Below are 23,023 nucleotides of genomic sequence, written 5' to 3'. Positions count from 1 at the left end.
CCAATTATATGGCTAAATGACCACAGTGTTGCAGAAGACCTGACCTGCTCCTTCTGTTGTGACCTCTCCAACCATTTCTCCTCTTACATTTCTCATGCTTTTCCAAATAGAATAAAGTCATTCACCAAAACCCTAAAACCAACAGAAACCTTCTCCACGCAGTCCCATCCAAGTCAGAAGTCTATAAGATGATGAAATAAAATACAGTCCACTGGAGACACTACTTCTTGAAACAGTGGACTTTCAGGTGTATTTCTAAGTGCAGGATGTTGTATTTACACAGCCAGTTTTCCAAGCAGCAAGACATCCTTACAGAGAGCAAAAACTCAGAAGGAAAAAAAACCCCAAACAAACAAAACCCCAAACCAAACACCAAACCTCAAAGAGTAGTAACACAGTGATGTGACTGCTGTTTTAAGCCTACTATCATTTGAGAATTGCCTAGTCCTCACAAATTAAATCAGTGAGAGGGAAAATATAAGCAAACTGGAAGTTGTATCAGGAAACATTCACCCTCCTCTAATGTAAAACTGGCAGCAACCACACTAGGACTTATTTTGATTGGATACTTGCATTTAGAGCAGCTTCTCCACATTTCTCAATTGCAGCTAGACCCTGATTGTGAATGTGGGTTTCCAAAAGCTTTTTCAGCTCCCCAAGGCCATCCTGGATTCGAGATACAAGGTTATACATGCGTCCCAAGTCTGGAGAGAGAAAAAACAAACAAACAAAAAAAAACCCAAGGAAAGCCAACATCTCCCATTTGTACTAGCTATAACTCCAACTTCTCATTTACAAGTTGCCAAGAGGGGTTAAACATCCATCATCAACAAAAACACGCGTGCAACTGCTCCTGTAAAAAGCCAGAAAAAAACTACAGAAAAAAAATTACAGTATAGCAAATCTTTGCGCTGACCTGGAAAGCTAAGACTAGTTAAAGAGAAAACAACCTGTTAAATATTAAGATCTGTTTAATCTTCACAATGCCATATAAATCTCGAGAAGAAAAAAAACTGACTTACAGAAATATATTTACTTCTGTTTTCTAGTTTTCATAAATTTAAAGAGGTGCAATGATTTAAAAATGGAGTTAAAACCCTCTTATTTAGATGAAGTTTTGAAGTGTTACCATGAATTAGGGCTGTCATTAGTATTACTGCAGGCCATGCTAAGAGTACAACATTGTCCAGCTGACCACTGTCCTTTAAATCTTATTCTGAACAGGATAGTTCTAAGAGATCTAACACCACCTGTGCCTTTTATATATTAACACTTCTACTTGGGGCAGCATCAGTGGTAATGATTGGAAATTTAAGGCAAAATATTATGTATTGATATGACCTTAGCAGATAAACTGAAACATTATAAACCAAATTTCTTCCAATAAAGCCATCTCTAAAAAAAATGTTTAAAGTAACTAATTACCACTAGAAGTAATTGTATCTCAGGAAAGAACAGGTTCTGAAAAGCATTACCTTGGAACAAAAGTAACAAAGGAAAAAATAAATTGGATGTCATTTCACATATATTAAAGCTTCATATTAAAATCTCACCAGGTTTCAGCCAAGACTTTCCAAAATCAATTAGCAATTTTGGAAAGCCTAAAATTGAAGAGATTTTTGGTTTTATTATTAATTTTCAATAGGGCAGATGCTTTGTACTTTCTGAGTGCAGAATTTTTCTTTTTTTTTCCCCCATAAAAAGCAAACTTCAATATGGCCATAAACCAGGTACACAAACCCACTAGTTATCTATTGTAATCTTGCCCTCACTGAACACGCACTCAAGTGAAACAGTAAACAACCAAATAAGTTACTGTAAACTAATGAGGATATTTCACTTTGTGGAATCCATCTTTATGTTGTCAGCTGCATCTAGCTCTCCTAAAGTGTAAGGACTTCTCTGAAGGGTTTATGAGCAATTTATTACCACCTGACAATTATCAGTTAAATAAAACAGAGCAATCAAGCAGCTGTATCACCATTTAACTCTGAAATACAACACACAGAACTTGATGCCTTTAATACTGAAGCAATGCTTTCCATTCCTTAGAACTTTGGCAAGTTTAAACTTTTGGATTTGAAAAGAAAACATTTTTTTCTCTCTGAAAACCACATTTGCAACCTGCTGTTAAACTTTTATAACAACGTTAAGAATGCTGGTTTTTTATGAAGAGAATTTTAGAAAAAAAGGTAGAAGATAATGCCATGCATAAATATAATAAGCTGCTGCTACACCTACTCACAAATAAGGTTTCACAGGTCGGTCTATCAGGATGTCTGTATTTGGTAAAATAGGGAAGAGATGCTACAAAGCCTCAAGGAAGATTTACACAGTGACTCCACCCAAATCATTACAGTCTGCTCCCAATAAACATAATTATTTCCTGTAGGTATCATACTGATGTGAATAAGTAACACATGGCAAACGCACCCTGCAACTTTTATAACTAGTTGCACAATGTGATAAAAAAGTTACAGAACATCAACAGGAGTGGCCTGTAACATGATATGCTTAACACACTTCACACAGGAGGACCTCAAAACCAGCCTACTTTCAAGGGCAAAGCAATAAAGATTTTAATCAAGAGCAAGATTTTATTACAAGTTTAGGATAGTCTACAGTAGGGTATATTACAAATTTGAGAGTGAACTGATTACAGTGATTAAAGAATGAATTCTCAAAAAAATCTTTCAAAATAAATGTTTCTCATCTTGAGACTTCACGAAACTTAAAAAGGGCCAGGGAACTACTGTAATTTGCAAAGTAAAGCCCGATAAGATAAAAGAAAATATTTTTTAAAAGAAGAAATAAAAAAATCAGGCATTTTAAAATGCCTTATTATTCTTAGAAATAACCCAAATGAAAGTAAAACCAAAGACATATAACAGGACGGTGCCCAAGACACAAGGTACTTCGTTTTGGTTTTTACCCTGACAAACTTATGGAATTGCATCACTATGGTAAGTGACTGTATTAAAGGCTCACAATAACCCATGAGCTTGATAAAGTAAGGGAAAAAAAGAAAAGCCAGGGAAGGCCTCCTGAGTCCTGAAAAATTTTCTTATTTGTGCCATTACTATTTCTATTGACTAGTAAAATGACTTTATAAATGTCTTCTGACAACACCCACCTGTATCAAAATCTCTTCCAATTACAGAGAAAATACATTTATTTAAACATAAACAACATCTGACTTAAATGCTAGTACAGGATAAAAATCTTCTATTTACATTTGAAACGGGCAACTTCTGACCTACTAATCATGCTGAATTGCCCTTTTCTATTTTGAAGGATCTCTTAGTTATCAACACAATGATTATAGTAATTATTCATAGTTGCTCTTTTAAGGTTGATATATCAAATAGACAGCCACAGTTGCAATTCACAACTCTCAAACAAACAGTATCATCAATAGTAACTTAATCATACCACCTCTTAAATTCTGTCACTTTCTTAAAAGCAGTATTTCAGCTACAGAGCCTTACCTCAACTTCCTATATGGATTTAATTAATTCCCCAACTGGAAAAATCAGAAGCACCATTCATCCTTATCATCTGCATGATGCACAAGAAGTATATGGCCCTAGTTTTGACTGTTATTTTGTGCTAAGCATTAACTCCTGAAGAAACTCATAAAAACCAATACAACGGGCAATTCCTTAAAGATACCTTAACTCTTTGATAATCTTTACATATTTTAAAGGAACCACTGAAGAAGTCTCTACTCTATGGGTTCTCTACAAAGGTATAAACTTGATCCATTAGAGGCACTTAAGACTTGTCTTCACAGCTAAAATTATCTCCCCAATTAATAATTTCCACCCTTTCCTTGTGCCCTATATGCAGTTTTATATATTTTATATACTATATTTTAGAAGCTCCTTATTTGCTTCTATTCCTCTTTTAACATTTCCTACACATCCTTCTTTTAAAATTCTCACTGCTGACTCAGAAAGATCCATGGATTAAACTGAAACAGCTGGTAAGACTACTGGTCTGTTTTTCGTCTCCTATCTCTCTCATGCAAGCTTCAGCTCTTGCCAGAAGGATGGCTCAAGTGCTCTTGAAGCTCTTCCAGCCATGTTAAGAGAAATCAAAATTAGTGCTGTTTTCCCTTAATATTTGGGATCGGACTAGACTTCTTGAGGCAACATTCTCAGCCATCCCAATTTAATCAAAAGCTGCTTGTCAATCAGTTTAGTGACCATCTTCTCTCTTAACCTAATTCCTGAACAAACCACATTTAGCTATCACCAGAATTTACATTATTCACAAATCATCAGGGAGGAGTTCTAAGCTTAAAATCAATGTTTGAATCTCCTTACCTTCATTTTTGTCAGCATCCAACAAATTCTGAAACTCTGTATGAAATATCTCCAGGTGTTTTTCAATAAGTACTTGCTCACATTTTCGTGCTAACTCATCTTGTGTGCTCTCATGGAGATATACCTGAACTCTACGCTGTTCCTCAAGAAGGCGAGCTTCAGCCTGCAGAACAGAAGAGAGAAACATGAAACCTGTATGGAAGGCAGAACAGAAATCCAACAGCAAAAACCAGATTACTATTTAGTAAATTAATCTAGGAAACAACAACCAAAAATCAAACCTCTCACTAATACAGTGTTATGGTCCACCTACTTAAGCAGTTACTCTTCTGGGAATCATAATATACATATGGAATTGATGTTTATGTTGAGGATAATGTTATATACCGTTTAAATGGGGGGAAGGATCACAGCAAGATTATTTTCCTGTTGCTTCTGAATAAGTTTACAGATGGAAATCTGCTGTCAGAAAAAGAAAAAGCTGCTGACATGAGATGCTGGCAGTTTTAGGATGAGCAAGCTCTCCAGCTACAGAGGTAATTTTAAGACAAACATAAACTACAATTTAACAGTATGCCCATGACAAATTTATCTGAATGTTCTCATCGACATTCTTACAGAGAAACTCTTCCCAATAATCTACAATCATTTAAATTATACTAGCGTTTAATTTGGCATATGAAATGCTACATCCCAGCAAACCAAAATTCTAAATGTCACTTGAGGAATAGTACTTATGCCAAAACGTAAAACTAAAGTTGTTTATGTAACGATTACCTCTATTTTGTTTGCAAAAGTGTTAAAGACTCACTTTACAAGCCATCTGTAGTTGCAGCACGTTATTAGGGATTAAGTGTATATGTCCCCTTATCAGTCCAAATTATTTAAATTAATAATGTCAACAAGAGAAAGAAATTAAGTTAATGCATTTTCCTAGTATTTAAGAATAACAACTAAGCATGAGAGATCATATTATGGACAACAACAACAACAAAAGAACAATTTCACTGCAAGTACACTGCATCATACACAGACGGCTTTAAATAATCTCTTGCCACTGTTAGCTTCACTCCTTTCTGTAATAATTTTGCACCTAGCTCTTGTGAAATGGTCCTGGATTACTGTCTCCTACAGTTAAACCAGTACAGGTCAAAATATGGGAAACAAAATCAACAGTTTGGGAAGAGATATAAACTCATGCTTCAGAGTACTTGCCAGTTTCTTACCAGTAAGGAATAACAATCGACTTCCTTAATGACAGCAAATAGCAGCAAATCTTTCTGACGAACGCTGGAAACTGGAATCAGACTAGTAGGACTATTTATCTTACATTTAACCAATTCTTTATTTCTGTAGTTCAGGAAATTCTGCCATTTCTAATGCTGCTTCTTAAAATATCCTTAGACCTTCACTTTTAATGTTAACAGTCAACTCTCACTTTGAGCTCCTTTATGAAAATAAACATTCACTCTGACTTCAAATTTGCTTATCCTCTCTCACTTTTTGTGTTGTTCTTATTCCATTTTCCTTTTGAGGTCATATTTCAAAAACAAGGGAAAAATAATTAGTTCACATAACAGTATCTTTGGCTGTTTTAATTATAAAGATCAAAAGTTCAGTTTGAGACTTTATTTCAAGGGACAGTCTTAAGAAATACTGACCTTTTTCCCTACAGCACATCAGGCCATGCCACCTTTACTCATGAGTTCTGGCCTGAGAAGAAAAATTCACAATCCTTCTAAACTCAGTAAGTCTGCCTGTATAACTACATACACATATCCTAATTCTAAGTAAGATTTCATTGAGTATTCTACAAGAAACAACCAAAATTCTACTATATCGTGGTAACACTGATGTTATGCTGGTGTGCACTAAGGTACTCCAACAGGTTTATTTTTGTTTTTATTTTGCAATGCTATTTATCCCCAATTAGAACTCAATGGTCAGTGCTTCAGTGAGAAACCCAAGTAAGTGTACTAATAGCAGATTGAACTACAAACGAAGTATACTTCCAACATGTCTTTTAAGGCTTCTTATCGCTAGTATGCCATGTGACTGCTGAACAACTTACAGCTTTTCACATCAGTCTCATTTAAGGTGCTTCAGAACAGAAAAGAACCCTAATTCTAGCAATACCTGAGTAATAATTATGGGGAGTACTACTCCTGTTCCAGGCATTTAAGTGGTATGCAAGATTACAATACCCAAACAGAAAAAAATCATTAAGAAGTTTACAAAACTGCCTCGTCATGTTTAAGTAAAAAAATGTTAATCCTTAGGCATAATGAAGTAAGATAAAACTGAAGGACAAACTTATCTGAATTTTAAATTAATAGTTCTGAAAACTTGCATGACTTCTCTTGATGTCTCCAGCAGAGCATGCAGACAAGAGAGATCAGATAATTTGTTCCAGTTAACTAGCTTTTAGCTCAATTGGTAAGTTTCCCCTTTCAGTTAGGTCACATCCCTTAGTTTGTATCATTTTGCAAGCTCTGATCATATTTACTGTAGTCTAACACACATCTTTTTCAGTTTCATCAGTTAAATCCCAGGAAATGAGTAATGAAAACAGTTTCTTGTTCAGTCTGATTTCATGTATGCACATTATCTGTAAGCAGATACCAACACAGCCCAAATAGCTTGTGTACATCTCTAGTATATTAATTTGAGCAGAGACTTAAGGCTACACACTTTCTTGCTGAAGACTTCCCCTGCCTTCTGCTAGCTTTATACGTGTTTTCAGCTTCAACACCAGCTTCAAGCAAAGCGAGTTGCTCTTTTGTGGATTTTTGAAGTCTTGAAGATTGTTTGGGGTACTAGTAAGTTCTTTCTACTTGCCACTAATCTCTAGTTCTTGAAATAGCAATGACCTTCAGATAGCTTTTTACTGTCCTATACCAAGGAAGCCTGGATGAGCCAATCATTCAGGTTGTGAATATATATTTTAGGATGAAAGTAAAGACAAGAAATTGAAAGGGAAGTAGCAAAACTCATTAATTCAACAACACAAAAGTAAACATAGGTAGGTCTGGGAACTACTGGGCAACAATCCCAATGCACTAAAAGCAGGATTTGTTTTACTATGTTATTTCTAGGACTCCCCAGCCCCACCCCTTTTTTGGGGGGCGGGGGGTAAATCATTTACTCTAATGCCAAGACTCAGACACAACAGGTTCTGTGGCAAAAAGAGTTACATTACACAAAAGAAACACAAAGATACTGTAGGGACGGATGCATATCTGCATATTACATACTCGGAAAGCTCTTTTTTTTTTTTTTTTTAAATTAAACTGAAAGGGGAAAACCAAGCAATTCGGAAAGTGAGGAATCATGCTGAGAAAAATATATAAAACAGCAGTTGTCCAAGATGGAAGATGACCTATCTATTTCACGTTCAGTAAGACTGACCCAATAACCAGGCTAGAAATAGTCAGTGTTTATCCAGCTTGCTCTTAATTGCCCTTTCTGTGATCCCCCAAACCAGAGACTATCTAAGAACTTAAATGTGGCCTCTGTTGATCAGAAGTATTGTGTAGGGTTCATTACATTAAAATATCCTGAGAGAATTAAAGCTAATTAATGATCTACTTCCTTGGCCAGCTTTCTCAGGAAGAGATTTCAATAAATGTGCCAACACACAGTTCCTTGTATAGGAACAGTAAACTTGCAGGTCTAAAGCAGAATGACTATTTTGGTGTCTTGAAGTCTAACAAAATCTGAATTTATTTTAACATTCTCTTCCATTTTGCCCATTAAGAAATTTTCAAACTTTCATTGTACTTACTGAAATTCACTAAGGAGACAAACTTTGTACCAGATAAACACAGAAGCAAATCACCACAGGGAGAAAGAGCTAATTGTTTCTGTAAAATAATCAGCATTTTAAGAAACTGATAATAAAAGCCAATAATTTATATTGCTTCACCTCTAAAAAATATCTGTATCCAGAATATAATCACAAAGCTTATTAAATAATTTACCTTCTTCATGTACTCTGTGACTGGGTTCTGTTGCAAGAATTCAGTACTTTCTCGTGTATAAAATCTCTCTGTGTCAGCAAGAAACTGAGATTCAAAGGATTCTTTATAGACAGTTAGTGTAGGTCCTTTTGCAAATGCATCATCTTCATTCAGCCCCAGCTCCACTACAAAAACACAAACAAAGAGCAATTAATGACAAAATTGTCTTTTATGAAGTGGTCTCTGGCAAATAAACAGGTACCTTCCTTCTAACTTACACGAAGGTAATCAATTACCTCCAGCACCACTTTTTTAAACTTTTAAAAGTATACCTTTATTTTGCATTTTAAAAATAAGCAGTAAAAGACATTACTCATGTAAACTGCACTTTTTGATATGTTACTAGATGTATTTGGAAAACTTCACTATCTCAAAAGCTAATTCAAATTCCCCTCCCATTTTTTCCCCTTAAGCGTTCCAGATTATATGCATAGATGCTTTTTTATTAATGAAACAAGACATTAATCTGCATGGCAAAGCTCTCAATTTCATGCAAATGGCAAAACCCAACCCTACTCCACTTTGTAAACTAGTATGCTTCCCCCCTTCCAGATTTAGCTCCCAAATAAATGATTCATAAACAATGAACGCTCTTGTCTATCAGTTGCGCTTTCAAGCTTTACAAGTATGGTATAATCAACTGTAATTGTGTCAAGTGTCTCTACAAACATGGATTTAAACAATATAAAACTGCGTTTATTTTACTGTAAAAATCTTCACTGGACATCCAAGGAGGTGGGATGCTACTTCTGGGCTCTGATAGGGGATATATATTCATTTATTTTTAAGACAGTAATAAAACCTTAAATAAATCTCATTTACCGTAAGATTGTACAACTCCACTGATCAGCCTTGTATTGATAGTTTCACCATTTCTTTCCTTTTCAATCAATTTCAACACAGCATTTGTTACCTTAGAAAACAAGGATTAAAAGCAAGTCAAGCACAGAGAAAGCAGCTGGTAGGTCAAGCATAGTATTTAATCAGGAGTGTATTCCTATATTCAAGATAAGTCAAGCCCCCTGAGAACAAAATTTAAGGACACCACCTGAACATACAAAATTCCTACAGACATCACAGAGTATGCTACACCTCTAAGTTCTACAGCATAATTACAGTCTGATTAGTGGTGAGCTGTAAAAGGGTAGGAAAGTGCTTGGGGTTTTTGTTGGGTTTTTTTTGTTTGTTTGGTGGTAGTTGGTTTTTTTTAATTTATTTCAAAAAGCACCTTCTAAATCAAACTTCTCTTTGTTTTATACCTGAAATATAAGAAAACTCTGCAGTAAGAGCCGAATTAACCACCTGTATTTTACACAAAGAAAGCTATCCGCTTATGCTGATAAATAATGTGTTGCAACTACTGTTCCTCTTAAACTGAAATCTAGCTAGTATTTTCATAATATAATACAGTCTTTTCATCATGAAGTACTGGTAAATAAGAGTGAAATCAACATACATAGATATATTATTTTGTTGTGATGGAATGTCTTGTTTTATATTGCGCTGATTCACTAATTAAAAATATTCGGTTGACCTGAATCTCCCAGGCATCAGTGTGAATTTAAAGATTCACAGCAACATTAGAAGACACCAAAATCCCAGGCCTGTCACTATCTGTTCTCATACAATCTTGACTCTCAAACCTTAAGACATGACTGTCAGCCTGTTTTCCTGCCTGGCTTAGAAACAGCTGAAGTTGTTACTTCATCTAAGAGGAGCCCCCTTTGCTTTTTTTTTTTTTTTTTTTTTGGGGGGGGGGGAGGGACACGACAGGCAGGGAAAGCCAAGGGTTCCCTCTGCAAAGAGGTAACGGAACAGTCTTGGTATCAAGGTTCAACCACACACATAGAGAAAGGCCCATTCCCCCCAAATATTTATCATTTTAACATCACAAAAGAGAAGGTGGCAGCTCCTTTTTATTTTCTGGGTCTGCACCCCCCAAATTCTCCTTGGAACAGTTACTAACAATATATAAAATTAACCCTATAAAATAACACTATAGTTATAACATATATATATATACACACACACGTATACCTGCTTATTTAATGGCCTGAATAAGCAGTCTCTCCAGGTCACCAAGGCAAGCTAGAAGCAAAGGAAGGGAGATGAAAGATGGAATAAACAAAATATTTATATATATACACATATACATGCAGGACAACTCCTTAAGGAAAGCTGATAAAAAAGTTCTGATTATTCAGCATACTTTAATAATTATGTTTTGGCACACATTTCTCATGCAACAAGACTGTTTCACAATAAAATTACCATTTGCTTTATTACCAACTCTACCTAAGATGTCCCTTTTCTGACAGTGATCCGCTGCCAGCTCTGAAAACTAACAAACCCTGCAAGTTACTTTGACACCATACAGCTTTTTCTGTTGGCGATTTTCAGGCTGACACAGTCCCTTAGTATTAGGCTAGTGAAGTTAAGAGGGAAGGAAGTAAGGGTAAGGATACCAACTTTTTTTCAACCATATGCAGTTATTTTAGTGAAGCGGTTAAATAACACATCGCTTTCCTAATACTTCACCAGCAAGGACAATAATTATCCTTTATTAAAAAAAAAAAAAAAAAAAGTACTTCTAGTTATCTGAGATCCAGAACTTCTGCTATGTTCTTCCCTTGTTTATATTACTTCACATTACAAAAAAAAAAAATTATCAGGAGTACATCTCAATCTTTCAGAACTGTACCAAAATAACTTATAACAAACCAAATGTTGACTGAATCTTAGCAGCTTGGATGCTAAAAAATTTGTAGAGGTGTATTGAAGTCAACAGAAAAAAAAAAAGCAATTTACTTCTCCATCTATATTTGAAACACTTGACTGAATTCTAAGTGGAATGACGAGGCCATGCTGATGCACACAGATAACAGTATAAGAAGCAAATATTCAGAAACAGACAACTGTTGACAGTCTAATACTGGTAGTCCCAATAGGTACAAGGCAGTTGAACATCTCACAGGTTTAGACCCACGGAATTTTTACAGATATACTGGGGTGAGAGTATGGAAAGTGGGGAGATTTCCATTTTGCCCACTTCTTCAAAACTTCTATGAACTTCCTACAAGTTTCAAGGAGCAATCTGCAGGATGATAATGCAAACATGACAGATGGAATGGATAAAACACACAGTTCAAAAAGCTACTTACTGAATAAATTTCATATATTCCTTTACGACCTTCATCACACTCACGACGAACCCAATGTCGATTGAGGTAGGCACATATCCCATTCAATACTTTGCTTGAAAACCTATAATCTTCCCACTGTTGAGTGTAGAATTTCAGCACACTTTCATCCATCAAATCTTCACCATCCTGAAATAACAACCGTTTGCCAGTACTGTTGGGTAATTTTAAGGTACAACCAAGATATATAAGGGTGTACAAACTGTCTGGGTAATAAAGCTATACCATGCAATGTATTTATAGGAAATATAATGCTAAATGTATTACTAGCACTATTATCGTGCTACATTAATAAAGCACAAGACCAGTATGAGATTTAGAAATTAAAACACTGGTAAAAAAATACACAGCATAGACAAAGCTCCAGAAGAAACTCCCATCCCTCCTGTGGGAGGGAGCAAGAGCACACCACATTAGAAACAGCAAGTGACACCGATGAGTGCGCTACGTAAAACATGCCAGTGCAATGGTAATGCATTCAACATGCCAATCTGCATAAAATATACCCCCCACTCCCACTGCTGCTACTTGGGGAGCTGAAAAAGGTGAGCATAGATGGGGTCTTCTCTAGGACCCTGTCAGGTAGTAAATGGAACCCTGTATTCTTGGAAATGGTTATGGCATCACATTAGTTCTTGTTACAGAAAAAAAGAAGATAAAGTTGTAACACATGGAAGTTCAAGTATCTTTCCAAACTGGACCACTACAGCCTGAAGGTAGAAGGGAATAAAACCAGGAATGCATTCTGGTAAGACCTCAGAGATGCCTTTATACAGCTTCACAAATTAATTATGCAGTAGACTTGATAGGACACTAAGAATTCTTTTATTATTGCTCAAAACTAAAATCGCAAAAGTTAAAAGCATGGTTCCTTTCCAAACATAACTAGGAACCACTCTGTTACAAAGCAGCCCAACATCCAGATCTATTAGTAATTTATTTATTAAATTAAATTCATGGCTACCATCAGGCATTTTCAACATTACAGAAACCCATTTTTTCAGCATTACTAGTATGCTGGTTAATTGGTTAGAAAGTCTAGCTATTCTTGTTCAAGATACAGGACAGCTTAAGATAGCACATAACATTACATCTAATAAAATACAGAAGTGATGTTTCAGCTTGAAGAGGAAAAGCAGCTCACAGGTACACTTAGCCTACAAAACAGTCTAATGGGTAATGGAGACAAAAGCAAATTTCAAGATCATTCAATTTATTTCCAGCGGCTGCGTACACCTCTAGGTTTGTTGATACAAGCTTGTCTCAACCCAGCCCATATTACTACTACAAATGCAGACTGATCTAATCTTACCTTAAGGAGATTTGTCAAGTAGTTCTTCAGAAATTCTTTTAGCCGTTTGTACAATTCCAAGCCAACAAACTGAGCACCTCCAGGTGTCTGGCCCTTTTTCGATTTAGAAGGAGGTACTCCAGCTCCTCGTGCTTGATTAGACTGGTGTACACTAGTACAGTAGTTATAAACATGACTGACAGGAAAAGTTAAGGAATACGTATGTGCCAGCATGAGACATTAAAAATACAATGAAAAACACGTTAATTTCAATAAGCTATTTTACATGACTGTAAATGACTTAACCATAATACATTACATGATGCATTAGCCCACATAAAAATCAAACTAAAGCTAAGAAAATGAAGTATTTTCCAGCAGAATTATCTGCATCAGAAATGTGTCAGACTGCTGAGTGCACTGCAAATACTGACACCAACATTAAATTTACCTAACGCTTACTTAACAAGACTACCAAGGAAACAAAGCAGTGGAATTTGCTGATAAGATTATTTTTAAGGTTTAAATGGAATTTATTTGATGTATTATATTGGCCTTCCAGAAATATATAAGCTTTCATTTGAACAGGAAGAAATTTCAACACTAACCTCAAGCAACATTCAGTAGTTGAAAACACAGAGGATAATATTTTTGCATTCTTTCAAACACAATCCTTTATAAAAGATTTGGTTATTTAACACTGATAGACAGGGGACAAACCTAGAAAGCAGTAATGATGAGACACACACACTCAAATGCACACCATAAAATGAGATTCACTGAAAAGTCTACAAGTATAATCCCAACATTTAAGTATGTGGTAGCAATAATTTTTCCTCTCATACTAATACAGCCTGGAAGACGTGCTGTATCTGTTAACATTTCAAGAAAACATTCTGTTTTCTGATCCAAAACATTCAAATGTTCAGAATTCTTCCAAAGTAGTAAGTGGAAGTCACATTGCTCGAAACAATTCAAATAAGAAAGCATCCTCAAAGAAACTGCACTTCACAAACAAGGAAAATAAACTAGCTTGGTAGCACTCAAATTCAACTTGATGAAGACTCAGATCTGACAACAAAGATTACCCTAATGACTCATCTGGCAAAGGATTCGCCAACAGGAACAAAGCTACTGAGCACTCTCGAAGCTACTAAGCACTCAAGAAGCTACTGACAGTCCAAGGGCAGGCTTGAGTCACATCCCTTGTTAGAGAACATTGTATTAAGCAATCCAGAAGGTCTAATTTGGATTTAATTTGTGTTTTAACTAATGGGCCAAGCTTTAACCACTAGATAGGCTTCTTCCACAGTATGCCACATATTAGGAAATTAATACATTGCTGAGATTTGCCTTTTGTCTTTCCTTTCAGAAAGACCAGCACAATATAATGGAAGACCATCAGCACAATTAAATATCGAGGGAATTATAAACCCCAAATGTATGATGCATGACAGTCATTATGAACAGACTTGCTTCTAGTATTTAAACAGTAAAGCTCAAGCAGAAAAATCCCTTAAAATATCCAGTGAACTCCCTTGCAATTACTTTAAAAAAAAAAAAAAAAGCTTCACAGACGAATCATGTCCTTAAACTGGGTTTAAGGATCAGAGTATCCTGCATGCCACCAGGAACAAGGTCCACAGTCTGTGTCAAACTGAAAGGAAAGCCTGCTCATGGTCTATACTCATGTTCTTGTTCAGAAAGTCACAACACTGTCCAAAAGAGTAATGTTCTTTACCTAAGATTAACCCATTTTGAAAACATACAGCATACATTTATTTCTTACCTGTTACCTCATCTAGGTGCCAAATAATTAGATTTCCCATTATATCAACCAATAACATAAAACCTTCATTTGTGCTTAGCAACTGAAATTTTATCAGCCACTTATTTCCTGGACATTAATTATTTCTTCTAGCTCCTAGTAATTTGTTTGTTCAACTTTCCTGGCACTGTTGCTCCTTTTACCATCTATGCTTCAATTTCAGAATTCCCTGTTCAAGTGAGGAATACCACATCGCATAACAAATTTTTTTTTCTAGATACACAACTTTCTTTTCACGAACAAGAAAAGCAGGGCTTACCTCACAGTTTAACCTTAAAATAGTTAATATAAGATCCTCCGAATTGTGTATGGAAAGTCTCTCCATCACAACACAAGGAATTTAGGGCTGATTCATAAATACCCCGCTGGCAGTCTTGCCCACTCCTTCCCCTAATTCTCCTATTCCAACTGGCTTTGAGCAAGCCTAAACATACAAGGACTGTCCAGATGACGGGTAATTCTTGCAGCTTTTGTAAATACTGCCTGATGAAAATATTCTTTCTGTTCTTCTCCAAGAATAATCACAACAGCCTTCAGAAAAGTAAAAGACCAAGGTTAGAAGACATAAGCCTTTTTCTAACTCCATATGTTTTACTATTAAACCCAGGATTCCTTGTAAAGTAAACACTGAGAGAGACTGAGACCTGTCGTCCATGCCTGACAGTAATCAACTCAGAGCTGGAGTAAAAATATACCAGTAATGCACATCTTCACTTGTTATTCTGGCTTGAGTCTTGCTAGCCGAAGTGTCCAAGACAGCACTTTTGAAATGCTGTAGTTTAGTTGTTTTATGCAAGTCAAACTGAAGTTAGTTTGCCTGCACAGAAGGCAGTTTGCAAGTGTAAATAACTCTTTGACATATTATACATAAAAGAATGCTCTCTCACACTTTGTTTACAATCTGTGTTCCCATCTGCTAAAGCCAACCACTGACAGAAAGACTGACATATTCAAAACAAAATCAGACTTGTGCTGCTTACAATGAAGTACATGACAGTCCATCTGAGAATCACAAGGGGAATGCTATGAAAAGAATTCTTGGTTGCAGAAGGCAAACTAATCCCCTCAACTGCTTCGTATGCTGGAAGCCATATACATATCCAAATGGCTATTAGGAAACATTTCTGCGGGTGTCTGTGCAATTCTGCATAGCAATTCACGTACTACAACAAGCAGAGAAGTTAATTCATCAATAGAATACTTTGCACCACAGTGAAGCTGCACTGCTCCCCAAGCTTCTGGCTGCTGAACTTCAGATTTGGCCCAGCAAACAGACAAACAAACCATCTACAGGAGGAACAGATCAAGACCAAGCTTCTAAATCCTCCTCACAGTGAAGAAGAAATTACATTTATTTATCTAAATTAAAATTTGAGGTAGAAGACTGCAAGGAATTTTACAATTGATTCAGCATTGTACTGTTTAAGAGGAGAAATCTTTTTCAGAACTTTATTCTTCTCTGAAACTCTTCAAAATGGGATACAAGAAGCAGCGAAAGACAAATTAATTTTACCACCTTTCTCTTCAATATTATTTACACGATTTTTGACAACCTTTCCTCAGTTTCTAAACCTGGGCAGTATAAAGGAAAAAAAAAAATTCCCATGCTGCCAGGCCATAATAAATTTATGGCCTTGTAGGAGGTCACTTCCACTGAAGGAAATGATCTTGACACACCACACACCTGGAGGGCTTCCTTGCCACCTGCTTTTCCAGTAGTGTGGGAGTTCATGCAGGCAACCAGTGATTTGGACTGGGGAAATGACTGCCGCTACAACTAACCATTGTCCCTGTTGCCAGATCCTTTGCTGAGCAGATCTGAACTGTGTCCACACAGGAGAAGTGAAACAGGCTCTTTCAGTAGTAGTGCATATACTTTTGGAGCAAGTACGCCATCAAAGCACAAGCTTGGGCACACCACAGTCACCTCTAATCTACCCTCTGCCCCAGAAAAGTACTAAAATACTCTATACTGCATTTTTTTCTTCCAGGAGCAATTGCAAACAGAAATTATGTGAGACAAGTATCAGTTTTGTAATTCAACACACAACAGGAAAACACTTAGATTTTACACTGATGGGTGCAAATTACTCGGTTTCACATGAGTCTCTAATCTTAAATTTTTATAAAGAAAACAGTTCTGCTGAGGTAATAACTGATTCCCCTTTCAGCAGCACAGCTGGGTCCCCACAGTTTTTCCATTTTGCTATGAAAAATTAACATAACTGGAATAAGTCTGCTTGAGGAACAGATATGTAAAACTAAAAGGAACTGAAAGGGAAGCAGAATTAACACAGTGTAGCACAAAACTATAGGGCAGAGAGAAATGACAACAAAGCTTTTGAAAAGGAGGAAGCACACAACAACAACAGAAGTTGAACAACTCTCTAACCAGAATTTCTCCCTCATTAGTTCTAGTCTCTTTATAATAAAGATCAGTTTTAGGCACAAATTTGCTATGTCACCTACCTTGAGCAGTAATTAACTCTATGCTGAGTGCTCTGTCACCTCAACAGCTGGTCTACAGGAACAAGTTGAGATTAATTCCACTTTTGTAAAAAATTTGTATTTTCCTAGATTACACCAAAGGCATGCAAGAACAACATAGTTACCAAAACTACTGATAGGAGAATTGCTAGGAAAGATTATGGAAGCTTTGTATTCTTGTAAACCCACTTCTAATACAAACAATACAGCTTACTATATTTACGAGAGAACAGCTTTACATATTTTCTTCAGAATTACTGAAGCCATTTCAACTCCTGTATGTCCAGAAGATTAGGCTGTGTGAACTTCACAAAACCACCTCATGCATAATAAGTAAAGCTGCTAAGAGAAGTGGACATGCCTACGTGACTTTAAAGTTTCATAAGTCAAACAGACAAAGGAATTTTGCACAAGTTTTTGAAATTATGAGGTTGCCAAAACCCAATCACTTTTCAGAACAAGTGCTTTAAACACCCACTTCAGCTTTGTGAGGAGCAGCAGTAAAACAAAAAATCCAGAAACCTTCATTCTTTTCAGGAAGGTATCAGCAAGAGCCTATCTTAAGTATGTTCAGTTCATCATCCAGTAAGGAAGGGTTACTCCCACAAAACAGTTCAAAGAACACAAACAAAAAAAAAATTAAGACCCTGCCCCTCAACCCCACACATTCTCCATTTGTTTTTCAATACACTTTATCCTAAAATCAATTACACATTTTAAGTATTTCGATTAGATACACTTGCACTGTTAAACCATTCCCATTTTAGTCAGGGAAGGACTGAGGCAGAGACTGAAAGAGCTATTACAGCATCAGCCATGTAGCTGCTATGAAAATCCACGCATAAGGGAGCTCAGACACACTTCTACAAGTCTGAGATTGAAGAAACTTCTGGCAAAAGCCATCTGCAGACTAACAAATAACTTCTTGCTTCCCTCTTCATGGCATAAACTCCAAAGAGTCACAGAGAAGCACTGAGTTACAAGAGAAACACAAATTTTCAAAGCCAAATGCATATACGAGGTCTACAGTCTTTATGCCAAGAAGTCTAAGAACCACCATAACTGAGGTTGCTTTTAAGTTTAAAGTTCTTTGCATTGACCAAAGTTGGTTTTGTACAGAATACTCTTGGTTACTATAAAAAGCAAGTAGAACAGCAAGTGATCATTGTGGAGAACAACATAAAAAAAGGAACTGATTGCACTAATATAAACATATTCTGCACTTCTTTCAAACTGAAGCAACAATTTTTATAAATATACACAAAACCATACAATTATACCTACCTTTCCACCCAAGAAAAGGTATATTATGTACTCTTTGAACACGTAAACAAATACGTTTACTTCTACCTTCGTGTTCCATGCAAGCACTAACTGGCATATGAGAAACACTATGAAATATCATATTGAATATAAGCAGGATTAATACTAGCAGACAGCAGAGGCTGCTTTGATGTATCCAGAGTGATCTTAAACAATCTGACATTAAAGTGAATGGATGGCTTAGAGTGAGAGAATCTCAAGAGAAAGTGGAACAGTTTCTGAGGTTTAAAAAGCACACGCCCTAACACCCCAGTATCTTTTCTGTACAGAAAAAGCATAATAATTTGTTCAGGGGAAAAAGAAAAGAAAACAACAAACAAACCACAACATACCATGCTGCCTGGTAACAACAGATTCATGCAATCAGAAAATAAAAGATTCTCACAGCTTTAATATACATCTGCTGATCTAAAATCCTACTAGAATACAGGAATTCCAGTGAAAACCACTAGGAGAAGAATTGCAGTAAAACTACAAAAGACCTTGGCAAATGGATGCCAAGAGAAGGGCTTTCTCATTTTGCTTGGGCAACATAGTGCTGAACCTATCCACAGGCAAAAAATACGTTAAATGTATTTATACATTCTGTTTTATGAACAGACACATTACCCCAAGTCATCTTGTATTTTTAAAATGTAAGCATACTACACTTAATTATTTCATGTTTAACGCAATCTTTTCATTTACCACTTGCTAATATCTGAGAAAAAAATATCCCAGCTTATAAAACAGATTATAGTAACCTTTTGTGATGTACAATTACTTAACATTTGGTCTGATGGATAATTGGTAACTACCACTTCATTAAAACAAGTTAAAAAAATTGAATCACAATAAGCAAATTCAGAAACAAGGAAAAGATTTTTCATAGAAAAATGAAATGTGACAGAACAACCTAACCTTTACCTAACCTTACTTTAAAATACTTAAAGCAATTACTTTTTAAAAGAATTACTGTGGTTAACAATGGAACAATAATATTAGAAACACATTTGTAAAATCCAATTTATGGGTGTAAGACTTAAGCAAATTTTAAGTAATGGTAAATTCAGCCATTTTACTTCAAAGTTTCACGTAAGAGCTATATGATGATTATGCCAAACACGACTACTCAAATGTATTATAGGAACTGTTGAAATTGACAGTATGATTTTTATGTGCACAACATTAGAAAGACTTTGAAAGCCAATTTGGACATTGCAGATGCACTTTTTAGTAAACCAAGCACACCTTCTACAGTTCTATATAGTCTTCTTATCAATGCAAAGATTTTAAGATATCTTCATTTAGATAAAAATCTTATTTGTTATAAACTAATGGTACTTAGAATCTTTAAACAGTCTTATTTTTCCCAATTCCATTTTTTTTTTAAATGTTAAAACTGGACAAAAAGGTTCCTCTGTTCCGTATGGGCATAAACTAACTACACTGTCTAAAAAAATTCCTTAAAAATGCTTCTCAGATTGTGTTTTGTAAATCAAGACAGTGAAAGCATGAGTTTATGCCAAAAAAAGTAATTTTGACATTTCAGATAAAAAGTACACACATGAAATAAAAGTCCACCACTAAGCTTTCCACTCACCAATCATATCTTGAAATTGAGGTGTTGATGTGTGCTTGGAGGAAGAAAATAAGAATTTCAGAAAGTTATTCAGCTTTCTGTATAAGCCACTATGAAAAATCATGCTAGTTTAATATAGTGCAGGAAAGTTTTCTGACAGCCTAGTGCCTGGTCTGAGAATCTGCTTAAGATACATAGAACAAGAAAAGGAACAAAATCCTTTCATTCTCTCCACTGCAGAATTTAAATCCAAATGTATGTAAATCCTAATTTATCCTCTCACACCATGAGGCCTGAGGAAAATAAATTGCAGGCTCACCATATGATTAGTTTGAAAGACACGCATCACCTTCTGTCAAAGATGTACAAATATTTTATCATTGCCAAATGGAGTTTAAGAAGAGGTGGCCATAAAGACAAGTGACTTACAGCAACATAAATATGAATAACTTGAGTAAGAATAATTCTAGTAAACAAAGTAATAGGTCTTCCACCAACAATTCAAAACAGAAGCTCACAACTTGCTACACGCAAGCACAGTTCTGTCTCGGACAGACTAAGTGGCAGTCTCCTTCAAACAGACTACATGCCACAGAGACAGATTCTGATACATTGATAGTATAATTTCATTACTCCTTGACTAATTGCAACAAATGGGGTTCCTTTTTGTTGTTGCAGAACAGCGGCTTGAACTTTTTTCTCTTTGCATGAAGTAGAGAGAATGCTTCTGAGTGAACCACCCTCTTGTGTGCAGTGTACCAAAACTTGCTGTTAACCTCCTGAGTTCCATGAGTGACTCCTCCGTGCCTTTATCGCTCCTCTAACATTGATTTTGCAACCTAGTCCTGCGGCTAACAGCCTCCAAACTAATTGCCACTGAAGGAAAAATAGGGTAAAAAGGCCCTTCCCTCCTAACATTAGCAATGCTGTTAGGTCTACTGTTCCTAGAAATCTAGTTAATCTTACTATTTCTCTTTTCTGCATGAAGTCAATGCTTGACATGTAATTCTGTGCTAGCTTGCAGTACAGCCTGTCACAAGATGTTACTTACTATTGCAGGCTCTTCAGTACTAGGAATTACTTAATATCTGGGTAAGGGACAGAAAAGCAACCAGGTAAAGGATTTCATTTTCAAGAATCTCACACATGGGAAAAAAAAACCCAAACCAAAACAACAAGCTACGCAACAAAAAAAACCCAGTCTCAACTTCCACAGCAAGCACCATTCTAAAAGCATTCCGTTTCTATACGGAATTCTCAATAGAAACGTGAAGAACATACCTCAGAAAGTAATTAAAGTACATTAGTACACTGATCTTCATAATCATATAAGGAGTGGTAAATAAAAACATTGCAACTTCCATAGAGGACTGCTCTTCTGGTTAGGTGCTTTGGCATAGCTGGCAGGGCAAAAGGAATCATGAAAGTGTATGCATTACTGAAAAACATTTGGTGATCATCTGATCTGACAAAAAATACACCCTGCAATCAGAAGCACAAATGAATCTAAATTAGAAAAAGTAGGGATGAGGATCTTGATAGCCACCATTCAGAAACAAGATTTCTTGGTTCATCTCTTCAGTATTCTCAGATCTAGAAAACCCCTGGAATAATTAATCTCTCTCTTCTCCGACTAGAATGAAGGAAAAAAACCACCTTAAGTACAGGCTCTGGCCTGTACTCAGAGACTGAATCTAGTGTCTCACAAAAAGAGACACTCTGAACAAAGAAAATGAGTAGAAGTAGGATGGAGGTCCAAACCATCTGAATTGTGTAATTCTTCCAATTCTTTCCCAGATTCACTTGAACAAGGCACAACAAAACCTTCCACATCTCCAATTAATTTTGACTGAAAATTCAATACCAGATACAAGACTAAAGGCAGGTTTGCTTATATGCATGGTTTTCCTCCCTTTATAAATTAGAGGGATGAAATGGAATCCACTTCAGGAGCAATACCTAGACAGGAAAAAGAAAAGGGGGGGGCGCAGGGTGGCAGGACAAAAGAGAATGAGGAAATGACTAAACTGTCCACTGCACCAGATTTCCAAACTGCTCCTGTCACATCCAGCATCCTTGTAAGTAGGGCTGATCTTCAGACCAATTACAGCTGTAGCTGAAACTCATCTGCATCTGTTCTGCTTTCCAGACCAAGCTGTTTGATAGGCAGAGCTTCCAGCAATAGAAGTCCGTCAATCTACTAGACTTGCTGTATGCAAAGACTGAGCAAATGTGTTATAGACACTGCATCTGAAAGGGTAGGAATCTTTTAAGCCCAACTTTTGAATATGTGCACTTGGTATAGGATACAAAGTGCACTGTTACCTTCATAGTAGATTAAAAACTCTTAGCCTGCCTAACCAGTGTCAAATATTCTGAGTTATCAGACTATTAAATTAACCCACAAATGAAAGTCAATCAGCAAAATTATCCACTTAATTCACTTAAAAGTAACAAAACCCATCCTTTGTTTCAGACCCAAAACCTCCTTGAAGCAACAAGAAAAAAGTAGTTAATAGACAACATATCCCTTTTACAGCTTTAGTCCAAGAATGTTTGGGAACATCAGAAGGGGAAGAAAAAAAGCAAGTGTTTTAACATTATCATTATAATAAGTATTTAGTTTTCAGCTGCCCTGCTTGACAGACCTCACAAACAGGAATATATTAAAGGCACTCAGAAGAAAAAATTCTCTCAGAAGTTCTACTACATCTCAGATTTCTATCAGATATTCAACTTTTGCAGACTTGTTTCATTCAGTCAAGATCAATGCTGAACCTAGCGCTGCAAGAAATCAGTTATTTTAAGTCTTAGGAAAAGTTATGACCCTAAACCAAATGTTATTTCATCTTCCCATCACTATTAAAGAAGTATCCTAGAAACACTCAGCAGACCGCTCAGGGTTTTTCCCACCCCTCCAGGAGCATGGATTCTGCAGGCACAGATAAGATTACACATCAACTCTGAGATTATATGTACAGAAAAC

At 36.1% G+C, this 23,023-nt stretch overlaps 1 protein-coding gene across 3 annotated transcripts in view; it reads right to left on the bottom strand.

Moving 5' to 3' along the window:
• The window catches only part of CUL1 (cullin 1), a 53,273-nt gene that overhangs the window by 13,620 nt on the left and 16,630 nt on the right, over positions 1-23,023 (bottom strand). For all 3 annotated transcript variants that reach the window (XM_010562014.1, XM_010562013.1, XM_010562015.1), the window contains exons 3-9: positions 12,860-13,034; positions 11,509-11,676; positions 10,385-10,435; positions 9,170-9,260; positions 8,309-8,472; positions 4,329-4,491; positions 574-704 (exon numbers count right to left, since the gene is read on the bottom strand). In XM_010562014.1, the coding sequence (XP_010560316.1) occupies positions 574-704; positions 4,329-4,491; positions 8,309-8,472; positions 9,170-9,260; positions 10,385-10,435; positions 11,509-11,676; positions 12,860-13,034 (943 nt within the window). The remainder of the gene's footprint in view (positions 1-573; positions 705-4,328; positions 4,492-8,308; positions 8,473-9,169; positions 9,261-10,384; positions 10,436-11,508; positions 11,677-12,859; positions 13,035-23,023) is intronic.

This window comes from Haliaeetus leucocephalus, unplaced genomic scaffold (assembly GCF_000737465.1).
Source record: "Haliaeetus leucocephalus isolate CR32 unplaced genomic scaffold, Haliaeetus_leucocephalus-4.0 Scaffold153, whole genome shotgun sequence".
NCBI classification, from domain to species: domain Eukaryota; kingdom Metazoa; phylum Chordata; class Aves; order Accipitriformes; family Accipitridae; genus Haliaeetus; species Haliaeetus leucocephalus.
The sequence above is the reverse complement of the archived record's forward strand: the minus strand, read 5'-3'. Positions and strand labels throughout refer to the sequence as shown.